Below are 17,691 nucleotides of genomic sequence, written 5' to 3'. Positions count from 1 at the left end.
TTGTTTTAACCGTTAATCCCAGTAGGGGGCCGGTAATAGAGAGGGAAGCACCCTATGTATTAGTTAGAGCCCAAGTGTGGCACGGGTTTTGTTTACTTTTGTTTTGCTTATGCTCCTGCTGGATACCAGAGTCAGTCACCTAAAAGACTGTCTGTATGTCTGATCTCGCTTACACAAGTAATACAGCAATACACGAATAAAGCTGACCACTTCATAGATAAGCTTCCACCCACACCTTCAAAACAAAATCCCCAGTAAGCCTGCAAAGTGTGCCGTAAAAGGGGTGTCAGACAAGATACAAGAGATTATATATATAAAGAGCAAGGAAAGGCTACTACTACTAGCCCTTAATATAGTGTAGAGCCCCCTTGCCCATAGCAAATCGCCAAAATAATGTTTTAAAATAATGGTCACTTCTCCCAAAAATGTAGATGTATTTGCAGCCTCTCATGCCCGCCATCTTGGATTCCCCCGTTCGCATCCTCCCCCCCCCATGGCGATCAAACACCCCCCCCCCCGCTCGCTCCCCGCTTGCCCCAGTGCTTGCCTGTTCGTTCTGCGCATGCGCCATCTACAGTGTCCTGGTCGCATAGTCTGTGCAGGAGCATTATGGCAGTGCTGTCCAACTGGCGGCCCCCCTCTGTGTGGCCCCCCACCTGTCTGGCTGCTTTGATGGCTTACTCTTGTGTAAGCTTTAAATGGTATCAGTACTGAGATTAACTGCCCCCCCTGCATGGTTCTCCCCTCAGATTCAGGCTGTATTGTTTAAATATGTAATCCCCTGTGTTGTTCACACCTTTTAATCTCTGCATTGTTCACCCCCTGCAGTATTCACACCTCAGGCTCAGGCTGTAATCACCCCCATTGTTCCCCTGTTCATACCTCAGGAGCAGTAGAAACCCACAAATAATCCCTGCACTCTACAAAAATAACATATACTGCGGTGGTACTGCAATTAAAAAGTTTTTTGATATATAGTTATTGTGCAGACTGTAGGAGCAGTGCCAGCATTGTGTCACTGTAGGCTGCCTGTGTGTGCCATACACACACAGGCAGGGTAGGGCAAGCAGAGTATGGCACACATAGGCCAAGTATGGCACAAACCAGCCAAGAATGGCGCACACAGGCAGGGTAGGGAAGGCAGCGTATGGCACACACAGGTAGGGCAGGCAGAGTATGGCAGGTTTTTGCTGTACTACAACCATTAATATGGGTATGGTCATGTGATAACATGGGTGTGGTTTCAAGTGGGTGCAGTTTCAAAAAGGGGAGTGGTCAAAACTGGCTTCCATTATCGGCCCTCCACCACGTAGGTCGGAAAAATTCCGGCCCTCGGTACAACAGAAGTTGGACAGCACTGCATTATGGGAATCCTCTTCACACAGCTCGTTGTTTTTTCTTCCTGTTTGGCTTCAGATCCTCTGAACAGGTGAAATATGGGGAGACTTAGGGGCACTATTGAGACAACTGAAGGTATGCCTGCAGCTTGAGATTAACTCTTTACTAGCCTTTCCTTCTCCTTTAAGGTCTTAGTCCAGAATGCTGAGCGATGGCCGTATATGAGCCGACATATGAGGTGGTACAGGTAATATGGTGCCTAATTGACAGGCGTTTACCCATCTGGGGATGTAAAAAATACTCACCTGGGGTCATAGCTACAAGAAGTGCAGTTTGGACATTTGAAACATCCTAATTTAGCATTAGGTAACCATGACCCCTGCTTTCTCTGATAACAAGCAACTGGATCACTATGTACTAAAAGGTCACGTAAATTCCTAGCCCTCTTATAGCTTACTAGAAGTGATTTTGGTAAAACTTGCTTCAATTCCTGATCTGCTTGAAGGATATACCAATTGTTACTTATAACTTTTCTGATGTGTTCTGATCTGTTGTTAAATGTAGTACTGAACACAATACCAGGTTGGCTCTTGGGGCTCTATACCCCAACTTGACACCGCTTACGGGTTGTGGTTAAAGCTTGCAAAATTATGTTATCAGGATAACCCCTCACCAAAAAATGTGCAGACATTTCCTCAATTTGCTTCTCCGCTATTCGTGTATCTGAGTTATTTCACAAAACTCTACAAAAATGGGAAATGGGTAATGACTTTAATAAAGGGGGGATGACTACTTGTAAAATGTAACAGCACATTTTTATCGGTAGGCTTCCGAAAAAGCGTATAGCCCAATTGGTTGTACCTAATCCACAATTCAATTTCAAGAAAATGTAGGCGCTCATTGTTAATATCAGTTGTAAATTTAGCAAGACTATCAAGGGCATTAAGATCCTCCACAATCTCACAGAACTCTTTTTCTGTGCCAAACCATAACAAAAGCATATCATCTATGTGACAGAAAAAATTAGATTTTTGCTCAATATTTAGGTACAATATAGTGTTGTTCAAAGCAATGCATATATAAACTGGCATACAACGGTGCCATGGCCGCCCCCATCGCCAAACTAAAATCATAGTTAATGCCAAATCAAGAAGTTCCAACACAAATGGTATCGGAGGTCCCTGGTAGCTATCCATAGTCTCAAGGGTTTGTCGTACTGCATCCAATCCGGCTTCGTGAGGAATGCAGGTGTAAAGGTTAGTAATGTCCATGCTAGCCATAAAAAGACATTCATCATCAGAAATAGTCAACTGATTTAGACATTCCAACAAATGAGGGGTATCCGTAAAAAGGAGTCTAAATATATACAAATAGGATGTAGAAGTGAAGAGTTATTACTTCTCCTTGGTGCAGAGTTATAATTGTTCACATGGTCTCACATGTGATTGTATTGCAACATCTTAATTGGGTCTGATCTGGGTCTGTGATTTATTTATAGATGTGCTTATGTCACTGTTGATATGGTCTTCAGAAGGTCTAATTTGCAAATATTTTATGGATAAATAAAGGTATTTTTAAAGGATCCCGGTGTGTACCTGTCTATTTCGGATTATATATGATTATGCCTATTTGGTAGCACCCGGGTGTATTGCTCATAAGTTTGGGAGTGCTGAAATCCTTTGGACATTTCTATTTTTGTCGTGGCAGGACTTTGATTTTTAGCACCTGCCCTATATATTATTCGTTTGTTGATCTTTTTTGAATACGTAAGTCTCTGGCTTTGCTCAGACAAAATGAAGGACTATGTAGAGCGATTATGTTTTTCAAACGAGATGGCGGAAGTTTGGCACGTCAGTAAAGCGTATGCCGACCGTGTGCTATGGCAACAGTCACACTGATTTACCATGTAGGACAAGTTCGGTGGATATTGCCCGGGAATGGGAAAGAATGAAGAAACGAGAGATGATATAGGCCATCATGGTTTATTTCTTTCAGATTATTATAGAGCAAAACATATCCCTCATGGTTTCTGGATCTGGAATGTTCTGACTATCGGCAGGTCTAATTCGGATTTCTGTAAGAAGTGGATTGGTGTACTGAACAGCTGCTCGTTTGATTTAATAATTCTGGTAGTGGAGGAGGTCACGAGTGAACTGATTAAGGTACACAAATTGTTGGCTGGTTATGAGACTGATCACGATACAATTTTTAAAGGGGAGGCCATAGGGGAAGATTTGTCCCTAACCCGTGCTCAAATTGATAGCTACAAACAGGATCTGCTGAGGTTCAAAAAAGAAAAACGAAGTCGTGTTAATGATGACTATACTAATTTTCGATAGTATAGCTTTTGTATAAAGTATAGCAAAGTACAGCACAGAGGAACTTAAAAGCTCAGAAGACACCCCACAAAGCAAAAAAGGTGGGTAGAATTCAGTTGGAGTTGTGGTAATGGTAACTTGGTCAATTTGGGATTTTGGAAAGAAATCTAACTTTGAATGTTTTTAAAAAACCTGCTTAAACCACAGGCTTCTTCAAAGAAAACTCTCCAGGAAAGCAAGCAGTGGTGTAACTACTCTGGGGACCCCCCCTGCAAAAAACCTTCAAAGGGGCCCGGCACCCTTCCTTGCCCCCTTTCCTCCATCAGTTTTCTCTCGTCCCCCTGTCTGATCATGTATAGCTCCTTGCCAGCTCTCCTAAGATTTTATACGCGAGCAGGCCGGGGCTGGAAGCAAGAGGTCCATGCAACAATAGAGGATGCAGAACCAGCAATCCGCCACCCCCCTCCGCAACCACGGGGTCTGCTTCCTCTAATGTTTCACTGAAATAGCTGCTAAAGGTGTGTATAATCAAAATATGTATAGCTTGTGGGGGTATTTAGAATAAAAATCTGCAAATTGTGCACATAGGGTCTAGCCCCAAAATTATGCATTGATCCAGTTTCAGGGTGTCCGGAGGCCACTCACACATGTGTGGTATTGTTTTATTCAGGAGAAGCTCTAGATTGATTTTTAGCATGTTTTCGTCACTTGTGGATTTTTTTTTGTTGAAATAGGAAACTTTGAGTCCGTTTTCTCCTTTTTTTAGGAATTCTATGAAGAATTGTTTTGAGAATTCTGTGTGTAGGAAGACAACAAATCATGCCACCAAACAGTTGGAGGTGTACACTTTCAAGATATATACATTTTGTCAAGGATACAATTGTATTTATGCATGGCCCCGGTTTTGGGGTGTCTGGTGGCCACATCTTTATGTGCACCCATCCATGCAAGGTGCACACTTAGACCGCAGCCACCAAAATTTCAGTTGTTTTTGCCATTATGCATTGCCCTAGTTTTGGGGTATTTGGTGGCCGCATCTTTATGTGCACCCATCCATATAGGGTATTGTTTTATTTGTGAGTATAATATTATTGATATTTAGTCAGTTTTTATTAGCTGCCATGGCAATTTTGGTAAAAAATCTGTATCTGTTTTTTCCTTTATTTGAGGATAAAATGCAGGTTCTATGAAGAACTGGGTCCAGATTTTTCCATGTAGAAAGACAAAGCTGGTGCACCTATATTGCTAAAGGTGTTTTTGGGGGTATTTCCCTGGTGTTTAGGTGGAAAAACTGCAAGGTGCACACTTAGACCGCAGCCACCAAAATTTCAGTTGTTTTTGCCATTATGCATTGCCCTAGTTTTGGGGTATTTGGTGGCCACATCTTTATTGATGTTTAGTGAGTTTTTATTAGTTGCCATGGCAATTTTGGTGAAAAAACTTTGTCTGTTTTTTTCCTTTATTTAAGGCTACATCACAAACTTCTACGAAGAACTGCATCCAGAATTTTCAGTGTAGAAAGAAAAGTATGACGCGCCTATATAACTGAAGGTGTGCACTTTCAAAAAATATATCGTTTGTGAGGGTTTTTCGGAAAAATGCAAGGTGCACACTTTGAGAGCAGCCTCCAAAATGATGAACTGTATCTCCACAAGTACATTTACACAAAAAGTACACCAAATATAAAAACCTAGAGGTATGTAGTTTCTAAAAATATACAACTTATGGGGCCGTTTCACATTTAGATGTTAGTTACACTAGCACCAGAGATATGCTGTTCAGTTTTACTGCAAAAATTTTACAAAATTCTATTTTACTTTGGGGCGTCTCCTGGACAGAAAACGTGGGTAACCGACACATGCTTGGTATCATTGTGTTGAGAAATCAGGGCTTTTTCAAACAAACAAAAAAAATTTGTCTGTAAACTTAATTTTTCTTGCATATTTACCCCCAAATTTTGGTTATACATTAAAGGAGACATATTAGATAAATGGGGAAAACCCTAATTTTGTAGGCAATTATGAAGAATATGCTGGTTTCCCTTTGGGTAAACCTTAATCCTATCTGTAACAATGGCCCCTTTATTGGAGTTCCCTATAGATCCTCTATCTTCTCTGTTGGTATGTGAAATGAAGAGTGGGTGTGTCCTAAAAGTCCCTGCCAGAAGCACAGTAGAAGGGGGAGAGCCAATCACAGCCCTGCAGTCACACAAGCACAGACAGGCTTCAGTTCCCTATCAGGTCAGCCTAGCTGCTGATTGGTTCCTATCCTACAGTGCAGTGTACTGAGGGCCGCCGGCCCCCATGCACATCCAGAGAATTCAGCCAGGAAGTGGAACAGATGGGCGGGGCTAGTGAGGTTTTGGTGGAATTTCTCAAAAAATCAGTTCGAAACACAACATTTTTAAGCACAATCCTTCAATATCTAGAGGAGTATAATTCACTGGCACATTCATAATTTTTATAGGATATGTCTCCTTTAAGATTATTTAAAAAATTAAGCATGGATGTTAATGTCCACTTTGTGTCGGAAAAAAACTATATACAATAACCCTGATTTCATAAAGGTTTTCCTGTGGAAATAAACGTAATGAGCGCAAAATGCTTCAAAATTGCTTGGCAGTTCCGTTTGCAAAAAAATGGCTTGCAATAAAAGGGTTAATACATTTCTACTCATTTATGACTGTTCTTTAAAAAATATTCTCTATTAACGGATCACCATTAATGAATGTTAGCCCAGGTGTGTAAACCCCAGGCTCTCCACCAAAACTTAACAGCAAATAAAGCAGGGGTGTCAAACTCAATCACATAAGGGGGCCGAAATCTAAAACACAGGCTAAGTTGCTGGCCACATTTTTTATTAATATACTTAGTAAGATACTAAGGGGTATATTTATCACAATGTGTAAAAAGTGGAGTAAGACATTACCGGTGATGTTGCTCATAGCAGCCAATAGATGCTTTGCTACTGTTGAAATCTGATTACTGATTGGACAACATTACTGGTAATGCTTTAGTCCACTTTTTACACAGCATGATAAATATACCCCTTAGTCTTAGTAACTATGTGAGGAAAATGGAAATTGATCAGGCTGAATGGTGAGATACACTCACCAAGGGCCACATAAAACAGCCAGGTGGGCCGGATTTGGCCCCCGGGCCTTGTGTTTGACATATATGAAATAAAGTGATGATAAGCTTACCCAATAAATTATATGGCTTGGGTGTACAAACCACGGACCCTCCACCTCCAACGCGTGACTTCAAACCAGTCCTGGCAAAATTATATGGAAAATGCACTGCCCGAACACATAGTCTGAGGTATCAAACGAACATCAATTGAAGGAGAAATGGCACACACTCCTTAGTCGACTAAAACTTGACTTTATTGTAGAGATCTTAAAACAAAAAAGTCCTGACGAGTTTCGTATTCAAATACATTGATTTTGAATACAAAACGCATCAGAACTTTTTTAATTTAAGATCTCTACAACAAAGAAATAAATAGCATACTTCTACTCCATTCCGGTTTTGTGCCAACCTGTGTCTCTCCAAGATATTGTGGTTACTCCCTTAAGCTAAAAATCTGGGGGTAGTGGCCCCGGACCCATTGTTCCAAGGGGTGGCTTTTATCAAAAATTGGATTAAACGTGTCTTGTCATGAGTAAAAGTTACAATAACCACAGAATTTGTTTGCAATTATTTTCACTTTAATCCCTTTCAGTAACAGGTCTGTTGCACTACCACAAACATGTTCCATGTTTTTTGAATGAACTGAATTGAACACACATCAACAGTACAGGGCATACCATAATCTGGCGACAAGCACTTCAGGTATTATGCAAGGATATGCATGCAATGCTCTTGCTTTCCCTGCTATTATTCCAGTTTGAACGAGAAGTCACTGAATGCACATATACTGTGATCACAGTTCCCCACAAGGAGACAACACAATGCAGACAACCAGCAGCTATATTAAAGCCCTCTTCCTTTGAGTTCCAGTAGTCCAGCACAAAAAATTGCTATTCAGTGCTGGGTGACAACTGATTTATAAGGTGCTGGAGCTTAGTAGCGATTTAGGGACTGGGTTCAGGATTTGGCTGAATTCTGGCCTTTTTCAGCAGGATTTGGCCAAATCCAAGAACCTGGCCAAACAAAATCCGAACCCTTAAAACCACGTGACTTTAGGTCACATAATTTTGTCTCCCCCTTTCATACAATAATTTGCATATGTGGATTAGGATTTGGATTAATTGAATCCTTCCTGAAAATTTGGATTTAGTTCATCGTCAGCAGTCTTGGCGGTAGAGTATTCGATCTGCATTGAAGGGTATTCAGGAATGTGGAATATGACAAACACCTCGAGCCCAAAGGAAAAATCGTATATATTTTTTTTTTACCCCTGTTCATAGAATCTAACCTACAATATCATATATTTTAAGTAATGGGGGTATGGAAATGATATAGGCAAAATGTTGTATAATGGTGTTACTACCCCTTTAAACCAGTTCCAACCCTGTCAGAGGCTGACTCCAATTGACTTCTCAGAGGATGAAAAGTATTTTTTTTTTTATTCCAAGAGGGCAATCAGATCAATCTTAAATTGTGCACTAACAAGTAACCATTTCTAATTTGCGAAAAAGAAAACCCCAGTATGCATTAGGCCCTCCAATGTCTTTATCTAGGCAGTCATTCATGGGGGGTAGTGGGGAGGGGGGTCATCTAATGACAGCTCTTGTCTGTTACTTTTCCAATGAATTTATTTGCAGGCCATTTTGCAGGTGGATTATCATAAAAAAAACTTGTAGGTATAAAGAACACACAAAATACTACTATAATGCCCTATATTTTTAATTTAGGATATCATGTCTAGTTTTACCTGAAGAACATCATTGCTTTTGACAGCTACCCAATATAATATTTTGTATAGTAAAGACATTATTAATGAAAAGATGTTAGATCTGCGCTTGAATCAATTGACTATATACAGCTTATAAATGTGAACACTTGCACCATCCATTCATATTAATGTTAATTAACAATACACTAAAGCACGTTAGCCTTCCCTACTCTAATTTTGCTCAGGCGGTAAACAGAACTGCCAAATGTTTTTAGAATGACGTCACAAAAATAAAATTAATAACGTTTTACCGCATCCAAATAAATAAGCTAAGATTTTAGCTAAAATCGCCTTCCATGTTCTTATTCAAACGATCAGCACTCACAAATGAATCAAAGCGAATGTAATTGTTTACTCATATAAATGGCATTATACACTGCGAAGCTTTGTATGTGACTTACCGGAACAGTTCCAGCCTGTAGGCGTTTGACAGTCACTTAGGGAGGTAGGAAAAGCTGCAAGCTTTACTGGCCAGGCTATGATCAGTATCAATGTAGGTAAAATCACCGAGCTAACACGATTCCAGAGAGTACAATGCAGTCTATAAGCTTTTCTAGCCATTATGTCTATTGCGATTCCGCTTTTGACTGCCAGCGCTGAATGGACAAACTAGATTTTAACATGTCTTGACTCCGACTATTATCCAAATACCAACAGCAACATAAATGAAGCTTGGGCGTGTCAAGGCTTTCTTTCACCGTCGACGGCGGAGCAAATATTGCGCAAAAGAAGGGTGAATTAAAAACCGAGGGTTTCCGAATCTGTTAGTGGAATAACAGAATAATCTGGGTCTCTTGCCTCTCTCTTCGACGCTATACGCAAAGCTCGGCTAGCTATCTCCAAGCTCATGACCCAGGGAGGTGATTTGTGGGCTGGGAGCGCTGATTGGTGGTGTGTTCTGCGGAGCATACGTAGCGGGTTTGTAGAGAAAGGAATCTACATATGTGTATAAAATGGAAGGTATGATGAATAAGGCTTTGTAAGAATACATTGTGACAATATCAATATACTGCAGCAAGTAGTATTACTTGCGAAACTGGGATGAATGTGTACTTATACGTTAATACTTACAAATTGTCAAAGGTGCGAAATTTGCAGTGGAATAAGTTACCAAACGGACATCTGTTTGTAGTATACAATCGCTATAAAAGAATTCAAAACAGAGCATCCTATACGAAAATCGGCTTTTCTAAAGAACAGATGTTTCTGTATATTTAATTTTGAAATCTGACAAGAGGAAAGCCATTTTCCTCTTCCTTCACATGGCAATGGGCACTAAAGGAGTTAATCCCAGTCACAAAGTAATCAATAAATTTTGCTCACCACCCCACTACTGCATATTCATTTTTCTTGTCACCTGAGCTTACCCCAACATCTAGCAGGGCCTCTGGCCTCTACCTGCTGAAGCTCCAGGAGCAGGTTTTATTACCTATAAGTGTCCTGTGAGGGTCCTATTGGGACCATGGCCTTGTTGCCTCACCTCACGGTAAGTCGTTAAGCTTTTGGGCACATGCACAGTAAGTCAGTGTTACATCCATGTAATGCCTGTAAATGCATGGAATATGGGAGCTCTCCTTACTGTGCACCGGATAGCACCTTGATAGCATCTGGTTAAGAAGATTTGGGAACATGTTACCAGTAATGGCGGCAGCTATCAGATCCTGATGGGCAATTTTTCTTTAACCCTTTCACTGCCAGCTGTTTTGGACCAAAGTGGAACTTCTACTGCCAGACAGTTTTTGAACATTTTGCACTGTTTCACTTTAGGGGCATTTCCTCGGGGGGACTTTTAGTTTACCCAGGAAAACAATATATTGTTTTTTTCAGGACAAACTATGCTTTCAAAATACGGTAGAATTTTGTTGTAATTCCAATTCTGTAACAAGATATAGGCCTCTAAATGTCTAAAAAAAATTTAAAAATCATAAACACACATACCAGAAACAAAAATTATTTTATGCACAAAAATACAACTAATTTGGAAAGTCCCATGTCTCCTGAACATGCCAATACCAAATATAAGGGGAAAATTCTATCCAACTTACCATAATTTTCTTTTCGTGGACTGAAGCATGGCAGTGAGCACTAATGGGTTAACCCCCTCGCAATGCGGAATGACAGGAAGACCGATAAAAGGATCTTCCCTCCCCCCTACCTCATCTCTTTTAGTGTCAGAGCTATGGACTAATAGCAAACGGGGAGGGAAAATATACCCACTGCCATGCTTCAGTCCAGGAAAAGAAAATTATGGTAAGCTGGAAGTGGGCACTAATGGGACTTTATGTCCAAAAGAAGCCTTTTCGGCTGCAAACACATCCAATTTATAAAAACGACAAAAGGTCGACACTGAGGACTATGCTGCAGCGTTACAAATTTCCTCGGGAGTAGCCTGAGCCTTAAACGCCCAAGACGTTGCCACCGCTCTGGTAGAATGAGCCTTAACGGGAGGAGCCTGCAAAGTTCTGAGCTGATAAGACTTCTTAATACAGTCGGTAATCCACTTTGCAATTGTACGCTTTGAAGCTTGATTACCAATGCCTGATCCTTTGAAGAGCAGGAGAAGGTTGTCACATTTCTTGAACTTCTGTTCAAGTAGACTGCCATGCACCTCACCAGATCTAAATTGTGCAATTTCCTTTCCTCCTCATTAGAGGGATTGGGAAAAAATGCTGGCAGGACAACCTCCCTACTCGCGTGAAAAGATGATACTACTTTCGGGAGGAATTTTTCTGGGAGTCTTAGCACCACCTTGTCCTGGTGTATCTTCAAATATGGGTCACCTCTTAACAGTTCTTGGATCTCAACCACCCTTCTGGCTGATGTCACCGCAATGAGGAAAGCTGTCTTCAAAGACAGTAATTCCAAGGGAATAGAATCTAGAGGCTCGAACGGTAGCTACACAAGTGCCTGAAGAACTACGTTCAAGTCCCAGGATGGCACTGCAGGTATAACCTGCGGTTTTAGCCTTTTCACTCCTTGTAAGAATCTAGCCACCAGTGGCTGGTCGGCCCACTTAACTTTAATCATTGCTGACAGGGCTGACACCTGCACTTTCAGAGTGGCCAAACTAAGGTCTTTCTCCAACCCTGACTGCAGAAAATTGACCACTGCTGACTCAGAGGGTGAAGAGAAGGAGACTATAACTGAGAATACCACTCTCTGAACTTCTCCCAAAGTCTATGGTAAGTATGTTCAGTTGACGGCTTCCTTGATGCCAATAATGTATGGACAGAAGAATCCACCAAACCTAGTTTTGTCAGTTCTTGCCGCTCAAAAGCCACCCCTTTAAAGCCCAGCTGTGAGGATTCGGGTGCCACACCTTGCCTTGTGTCAGCATCTTCCGACAATACGGCAGTCTTACTGGTTTGGCCAATGCCATCGAGAATAGCTGTGTGAACCAAGGCCTCCTTGGCCACCATGGTAACACTGCTATGAGTGTAGTGTGGTCTGCCCGTATCTTCTCCAGTACCCTGGGAATAAGCGGGAAAGGAGGGAAAATGTAAGCCAGGTTGAAGTTCCATACCTGACTGAATGCATCCCAAAACAGTGCTTGCTCCTCTGGGAACTGGGAACAAAACCTCTTGACTTTCCTGTTCTTGGCTGTAGCCATCAGGTCTATTTGGGGACACCCCCAAAAGTTCACCAGGAACTGGAATATTTGCTGAGACAGTTCCCACTCCCCAGGATGGAGGCTCTCTCGACTCAGTTTGTCTGCCCTAAGATTTTGATGACCTGGGATATAGGCTGCTGACAGATCCACCAAATTGGCTTCTGCCCAGTTAAAAATTCGAAGAGTCAACTCCAACAGTTTCCTGCTGCGATGGGGTTTTTTGCCTTCCTCTAGATCAACTAGCAGTTAGGCAGGTTATATATAGGCATTATGGTTGAATTTGATGGACGTATGTCTTTTTTCAACCTAACTTACAATGTTACTAGGATTGTTTTGATGCCCAAAAGTAGGCAGAGCAGTGAACAGCCAGATCAGATTTTTAGACACCAGGTAACTGCAGTTCAAGGTTAGAAAAAGTGGGTGGAGCAACCAAAAGCTAATTAGATTTTACCTATTGACTTTCAATTGGGAAATTCAACCTGCTGCCATTCTCACAGTATTAACCCCAGGGTCCTGAAACGTTTCACAGTTGGTCACTAGGGGACTGAAGTTTTAGTTTTGAAAAAGTGGGGGGAGCCACCAACAGCCAATCATATTTCACCTCTTGATTTTTATAGGTTTAATGCCAGGGTTCCCAAACTTTGCACATTCAGTCACTGGGTGACTACATATTCAAGATTAGAAAGTGCGTGGATTCTTGCATTGTTTTCAGTGGGGAAATTTTAATTGCTGCCAGAGGGAGAAGTAGTAATCTCCGCTGCATGCTGGCTAATGCGCGAAGCTTGTCGGGTAAATTAGGGGAGCTGCAAGCTATTGCATGTATTGAAAATTATGATTTAATTGGTATCACTGAGACCTGGTGGGATGATAAATGCGATTGGGCTGTGAATTTAAATGGTTATACACTTTTTAGGAGGGACAGAGAGATTAAAAAGGGTGGAGGGGTTTGTCTTTATGTAAAGTCAGATTTAAAGCCATGTAATAAAGACATTACCAATGAAAACGTCGAATCTCTTTGGGTAGAAATTTCAGTAGGGCTGAAGGTCACAAAGAAAATGATCATTGGTGTATGCTATAAACCACCCCGTATAGATGTGGGGGATGAGGCCCAGCTATTGTTGCAAATGGAAGAGGCTTCAAAACTGGGTCAAGTTGTTATTATGGGGGACTTTAATTATCTGGACATTGACTGGAGTAATGGGGTGGCTAAGTCAGAAAAAGCTAGTAGGTTTATAAATATGCTAAATGACAACTTTTTATTTCAGGCGGTTCAAGAACCTACTAGGAATGACTCTATTTTGGACCTGGTGATATCTAATAATAATGAACTCATCTCTGACATTTGTGTGGGTGAGCATTTGGGGAACAGTGATCACAACATGGTCTCCTTTGAGATAATGCTGCAGAGACAGCTCTATAAGGGAGTAACTAAAATGCTCAATTTTAGATGTGCAGACTTTGCCAGTATAAGGGCATCTCTGCAATGTGTCAACTGGGAAAGGCTTTTCATGGGGTTAGACACAGAAGGAAAATGGAACATCTTTAAAACATTGCTTTGCAGGTATACAGAACCGTATATTCCCCTTGTAAGCAAGGAGAGGCATCGCAAAGCAAAACCTTTATGGCTGAATAAAAGTGTTAGTGTCGAGGTTGGTAAGAAAAAATGTGCTTTTAAAGCATTCAAGTTAGCTGGGACAGCAGAAACTTTCATCAGGTACAAGGAAGCAAATAAAGTATGCAAAAAAGGTATCAGGCAAGCTAAAATAGAAATGGAAAGGGATATTGCAGCTAGGAGTAAAAAGAATCCAAAATTATTTTTTAATTATGTGAATAGTAAAAAAATGAAGCAAGAAGGGGTGGGAACCTTATTATCACGGGGGGGGGGGGGGTAAGTTGGTTGATGAGAATGGGGAAAAAGCAGAAATTTTGAACTCTTATTTTTCATCTGTCTATACATCTGAGGAGCCAGGTACTGAAGGCTTCCCTTTTAATATGCCCAGTTCTAGTAATTTAGCTACTGACGCATGGGTCTCTCGGGAGGAAATTCAAAAGAGACTTGAACATGTAAAGGTAAACAAAGGTCCGGGACCGGATGGGATTCATCCCAGGGTATTAAATGAACTGAGTGCTGTGATTGCCAAACTTCTTCACTTAATTTTTCAGGATTCGTTGAGGTCTGGCATGGTGCAGAGAGACTGGCGGATTGCTAATGTGGTGCCGTTATTTAAAAAGGGATCCCGTTCTCAGCCTGAAAACTATAGGCCTGTTAGTCTAACATCGGTAGTAGGAAAACTTTTGGAAGGGGTAATAAGGGATAGGGTACTTGAATACATTGCAGTTCACAATACTATTAGTTTGTGCCAGCATGGTTTTATGCGTAACAGATCTTGCCAGACTTATTTCGTCGCCTTTTATTAGGAGGTCAGTAGGAACCTCGATGCTGGAATGGCAGTTGATGTCATCTACTTGGACTTTGCTAAAGCGTTTGATACAGTACCTCACAGTAGGTTAATAATCAAATTAAGTAATATTGGCCTAGAACATAATATTTGTAATTGGATAGAGAACTGGCTGAAGGATAGATTACAAAGAGTGGTGGTAAATGGAACATTTTCTAATTGGACCAGTGTGGTTAGTGGAGTACCGCAGGGGTCAGTCCTTGGTCCTTTTTAACTTGTTTATTAATGACCTGGAGGTGGGCATAGACAGTACTGTTTCTATTTTTGCTCATGACACAAAATTGTGCAAAACTATAAGTTCCATGCAGGATGCTGCCGCTTTGCAGAGCGATTTGACAAAATTGGGAAACTGGGCAGCAAAGTTATGCACTTTGGTAGAAATAATATAAACGCAAACTATCTACTGAATGGTAGTGTGTTGGGGGTATCCTTAATGGAGAAGGATCTAGGGGTTTTTGTAGATAACAAGTTGTCTAATTCCAGGCAGTGTCATTCTGTGGCTACTAAAGCAAATAAAGTGCTGTCTTGTATAAAAAAGGGCATTGACTCAAGGAATGAAAACATAATTTTACCTCTTTATAGGTCCCTGGTAAGGCCAGGCCCGGATTTGTGGAAAGGCCACAAAGGCCCGGGCCTAGGGCGGCACAAGTTTAGGGGTGGCATGCAGCCCCGCCGCAACAGAATTTTTAAATTTGGCTCCCATACGGAGCAGTCGGGACCTCTCCCCACTGCTCCGTATGGGAGTTTAAATGTGCGATTGCGCATGTGCATTGATCGCGCATGCGCACTCGGGGGGAGAGGGCGCCGCGCGATTGCGCATGCGCACTCGTGGGGGGAGGGGGCGGCCTCGAGGCGCCGTAAAGTTAAATCCGGCCCTGGGTAAGGCCTCACCTTGAGTATGCAGTGCAGTTTTGGGCTCCAGTCCTTAAGAAGGATATTAATGAGCTGGAGAGAGTGCAGAGATGTGCAACTAAACTGGTAAAGGGGATGGAAGATTTAAACTATGAGGTTAGACTGTCGAGGTTGGGTTGTTTTCTCTGGAAAAGAGGCGCTTGCGAGGGGACATGATTACTCTGTACAAGTACATTAGAGGGGATTATAGGCAGATGGGGGATGTTCTTTTTTCCCATAAAAACAATCAACGCACCAGAGGTTACCCCTTTAGATTAGAAGAATGGAGCTTCCATTTTGTAAGGTACAAAAGCTTCCATTTTGTAAGGTTCCACCTGGTCGCAAGGGGGCGCGCTCTGACGCTGGCGCACGCTATGACGCCGGCGTGCGTCTTGACATTTGAAGCAGCGTAGGTGGTTTTTCACGGTGAGGGCAGTGAGGTTGTGGAATGCCCTTCCTAGAGATGTGGTAATGGCAGATTCTGTTAATGCCTTTAAGAGGGGCCTGGATGAGTTCTTGAACAATCAGAATATCCAAGGCTAGTGTGATACTAATATCTACAGTTAGTATTAGTGGTTGTATATATAGTTTATATGTGAGTGTATAGATTGGTAGGCGTGGGTTGTGTGTGCTGGGTTTACTTGGATGGGTTGAACTTGATGGACTCTGGTCTTTTTTCAACCCTATGTAACTATGTAACTATTCTCACATGTTTGATGTCAGGGTCCCCAAACTTTGCACAGTTAGTCACTGGGCGACTATGTTCCAAGGTTAGAAAAGTGGGCAGGGCCAACAACAGCCAATCAGATTTTACCTATAGACTTCATATGTTTAAATTTTAAACTGTTGCCATTCTTTAAATATTAATACTAAGGTTCCCAAACTTTGCAAAGCTTGTCACCAGGTAACTGTGGTTCAGTGGGTGATGCCACCAACCACCAATCACAATTTACCTGTTGACTTTTATTGGTTTAAATTTCAAATGCTGCCATTCTCGCACTATTTATGCCAGGGTGCCCACTGTTTGTCAGTGGGTGACTTTGAGCATACAAAAAGAAAGGGGGATTGATCAATGCACATTCCCTGGTCCCCTGTTTCCTAAGTAAATTGTCTATGCTAGTGCGTATATTGACAAAAAACAGGGTTTTTTTTTTACAAATTTATGATCATAAGATTGGTAAGCCACCATACCACGTCAAGGTAAACCTTGTATGGCGGTCCTATCTATTTACCTCTGGTCATATTTTTCAAAGGCTGGCACTCCCGTACACTATTGCCATTCTTGACCTGGGGGCTGGTTTGAGTCAGAGGGCTTAGTCACTCCCATGCCTTCTGCTTATATAGAGAGAGATTGCCTGGTTCTACAAGCTTAATCCTCCCCCGCTTGCGGCTTGTAAAGGAGAAGACTACCCATTAACCAACACCCATTTTTTTAAAGGCATAAGACCACCATTAAAGGACGGGTGTGGGGGTGCTAACCCACATGGAAGTTTTGCCATTCTTCCTGCAGAATTAAATCTGCGACTGATCTGGCCAAATTAACTACAAGCATACAAAAAGAAAGGAAGATTGATCAATGCACATTCCCTGGTCCCCTGTTTCCTAAGTAAATTGTCTATGCTAGTGCGTATATTGACAAAAAACAGGGGTTTTTAGTTACAAAATTATGATCATAAGATTGGTAAGCCACCATAAAAAACTGGTGACTTCGACTCAAGGTTATAAAAAGTGGGCACACCACCAACCATCAATCACAATTTATGTATTGACTTTTATTGGTTTAATTTGAAACTGCTGTCGTTCTTTATCTATTAATCCTAGGGTCCCTATACTTAGTTACTGGGTAACTGCCATTCCAGGTTAGAAAAAGTGGGCAGAGCCACCAACCACCAATAAGATGTCACTCTTTGACTTTCAGTGGGGAAATTTAAATTGCTGCCATTCAGACACAATTAAAACCAGGGTCCCCAAACTTTGCACAGTTTTTTTTACTATATAACTGTGGTCCAAGGTTAGAAAGAGTTGGCTAAGCCAACAACAGACAGTGACTTCACGTTTTTTAACCAAACTTGAAGTTTGTTCTCAAACTTTTGTTTCTAGTTTAACACATTATCACAAAAGCTTCAAATAGAAATGGCCCTGAATTTCAAAACAAGCAGATTAAATGCAGCATGTA

General features: G+C 41.5%; 1 protein-coding gene across 10 annotated transcripts in view; it reads right to left on the bottom strand.

Annotated features, from left to right (window-relative positions):
• tmeff2 (transmembrane protein with EGF like and two follistatin like domains 2) overlaps positions 1-9,443 on the bottom strand; it is a 303,915-nt gene extending 294,472 nt beyond the window's left edge. For 3 of the 10 annotated variants that reach the window (XR_001171749.3, XM_031892426.1, XM_031892429.1), the window contains exon 1: positions 8,957-9,440. Coding sequence is in view for 5 of the 10 variants with exons in the window: in XM_031892426.1 (XP_031748286.1) it covers positions 8,957-9,116 (160 nt within the window). In the remaining 5 variants the exon portion in view is untranslated. Of the gene's footprint in view, positions 1-8,956 lie in introns of all 10 variants that reach the window. The other 7 variants (XR_004220347.1, XR_004220348.1, XR_001925253.2 and 4 more) reach the window with 5 other exon arrangements.
• Between the last annotated feature and the right edge of the window lie 8,248 nt (positions 9,444-17,691).

This window comes from Xenopus tropicalis, chromosome 9 (genome assembly GCF_000004195.4).
Source record: "Xenopus tropicalis strain Nigerian chromosome 9, UCB_Xtro_10.0, whole genome shotgun sequence".
NCBI lineage: Eukaryota > Metazoa > Chordata > Amphibia > Anura > Pipidae > Xenopus > Xenopus tropicalis.
Note: the sequence above shows the minus strand (reverse complement) of the source record. Positions and strands in the feature narration are given on the sequence as shown.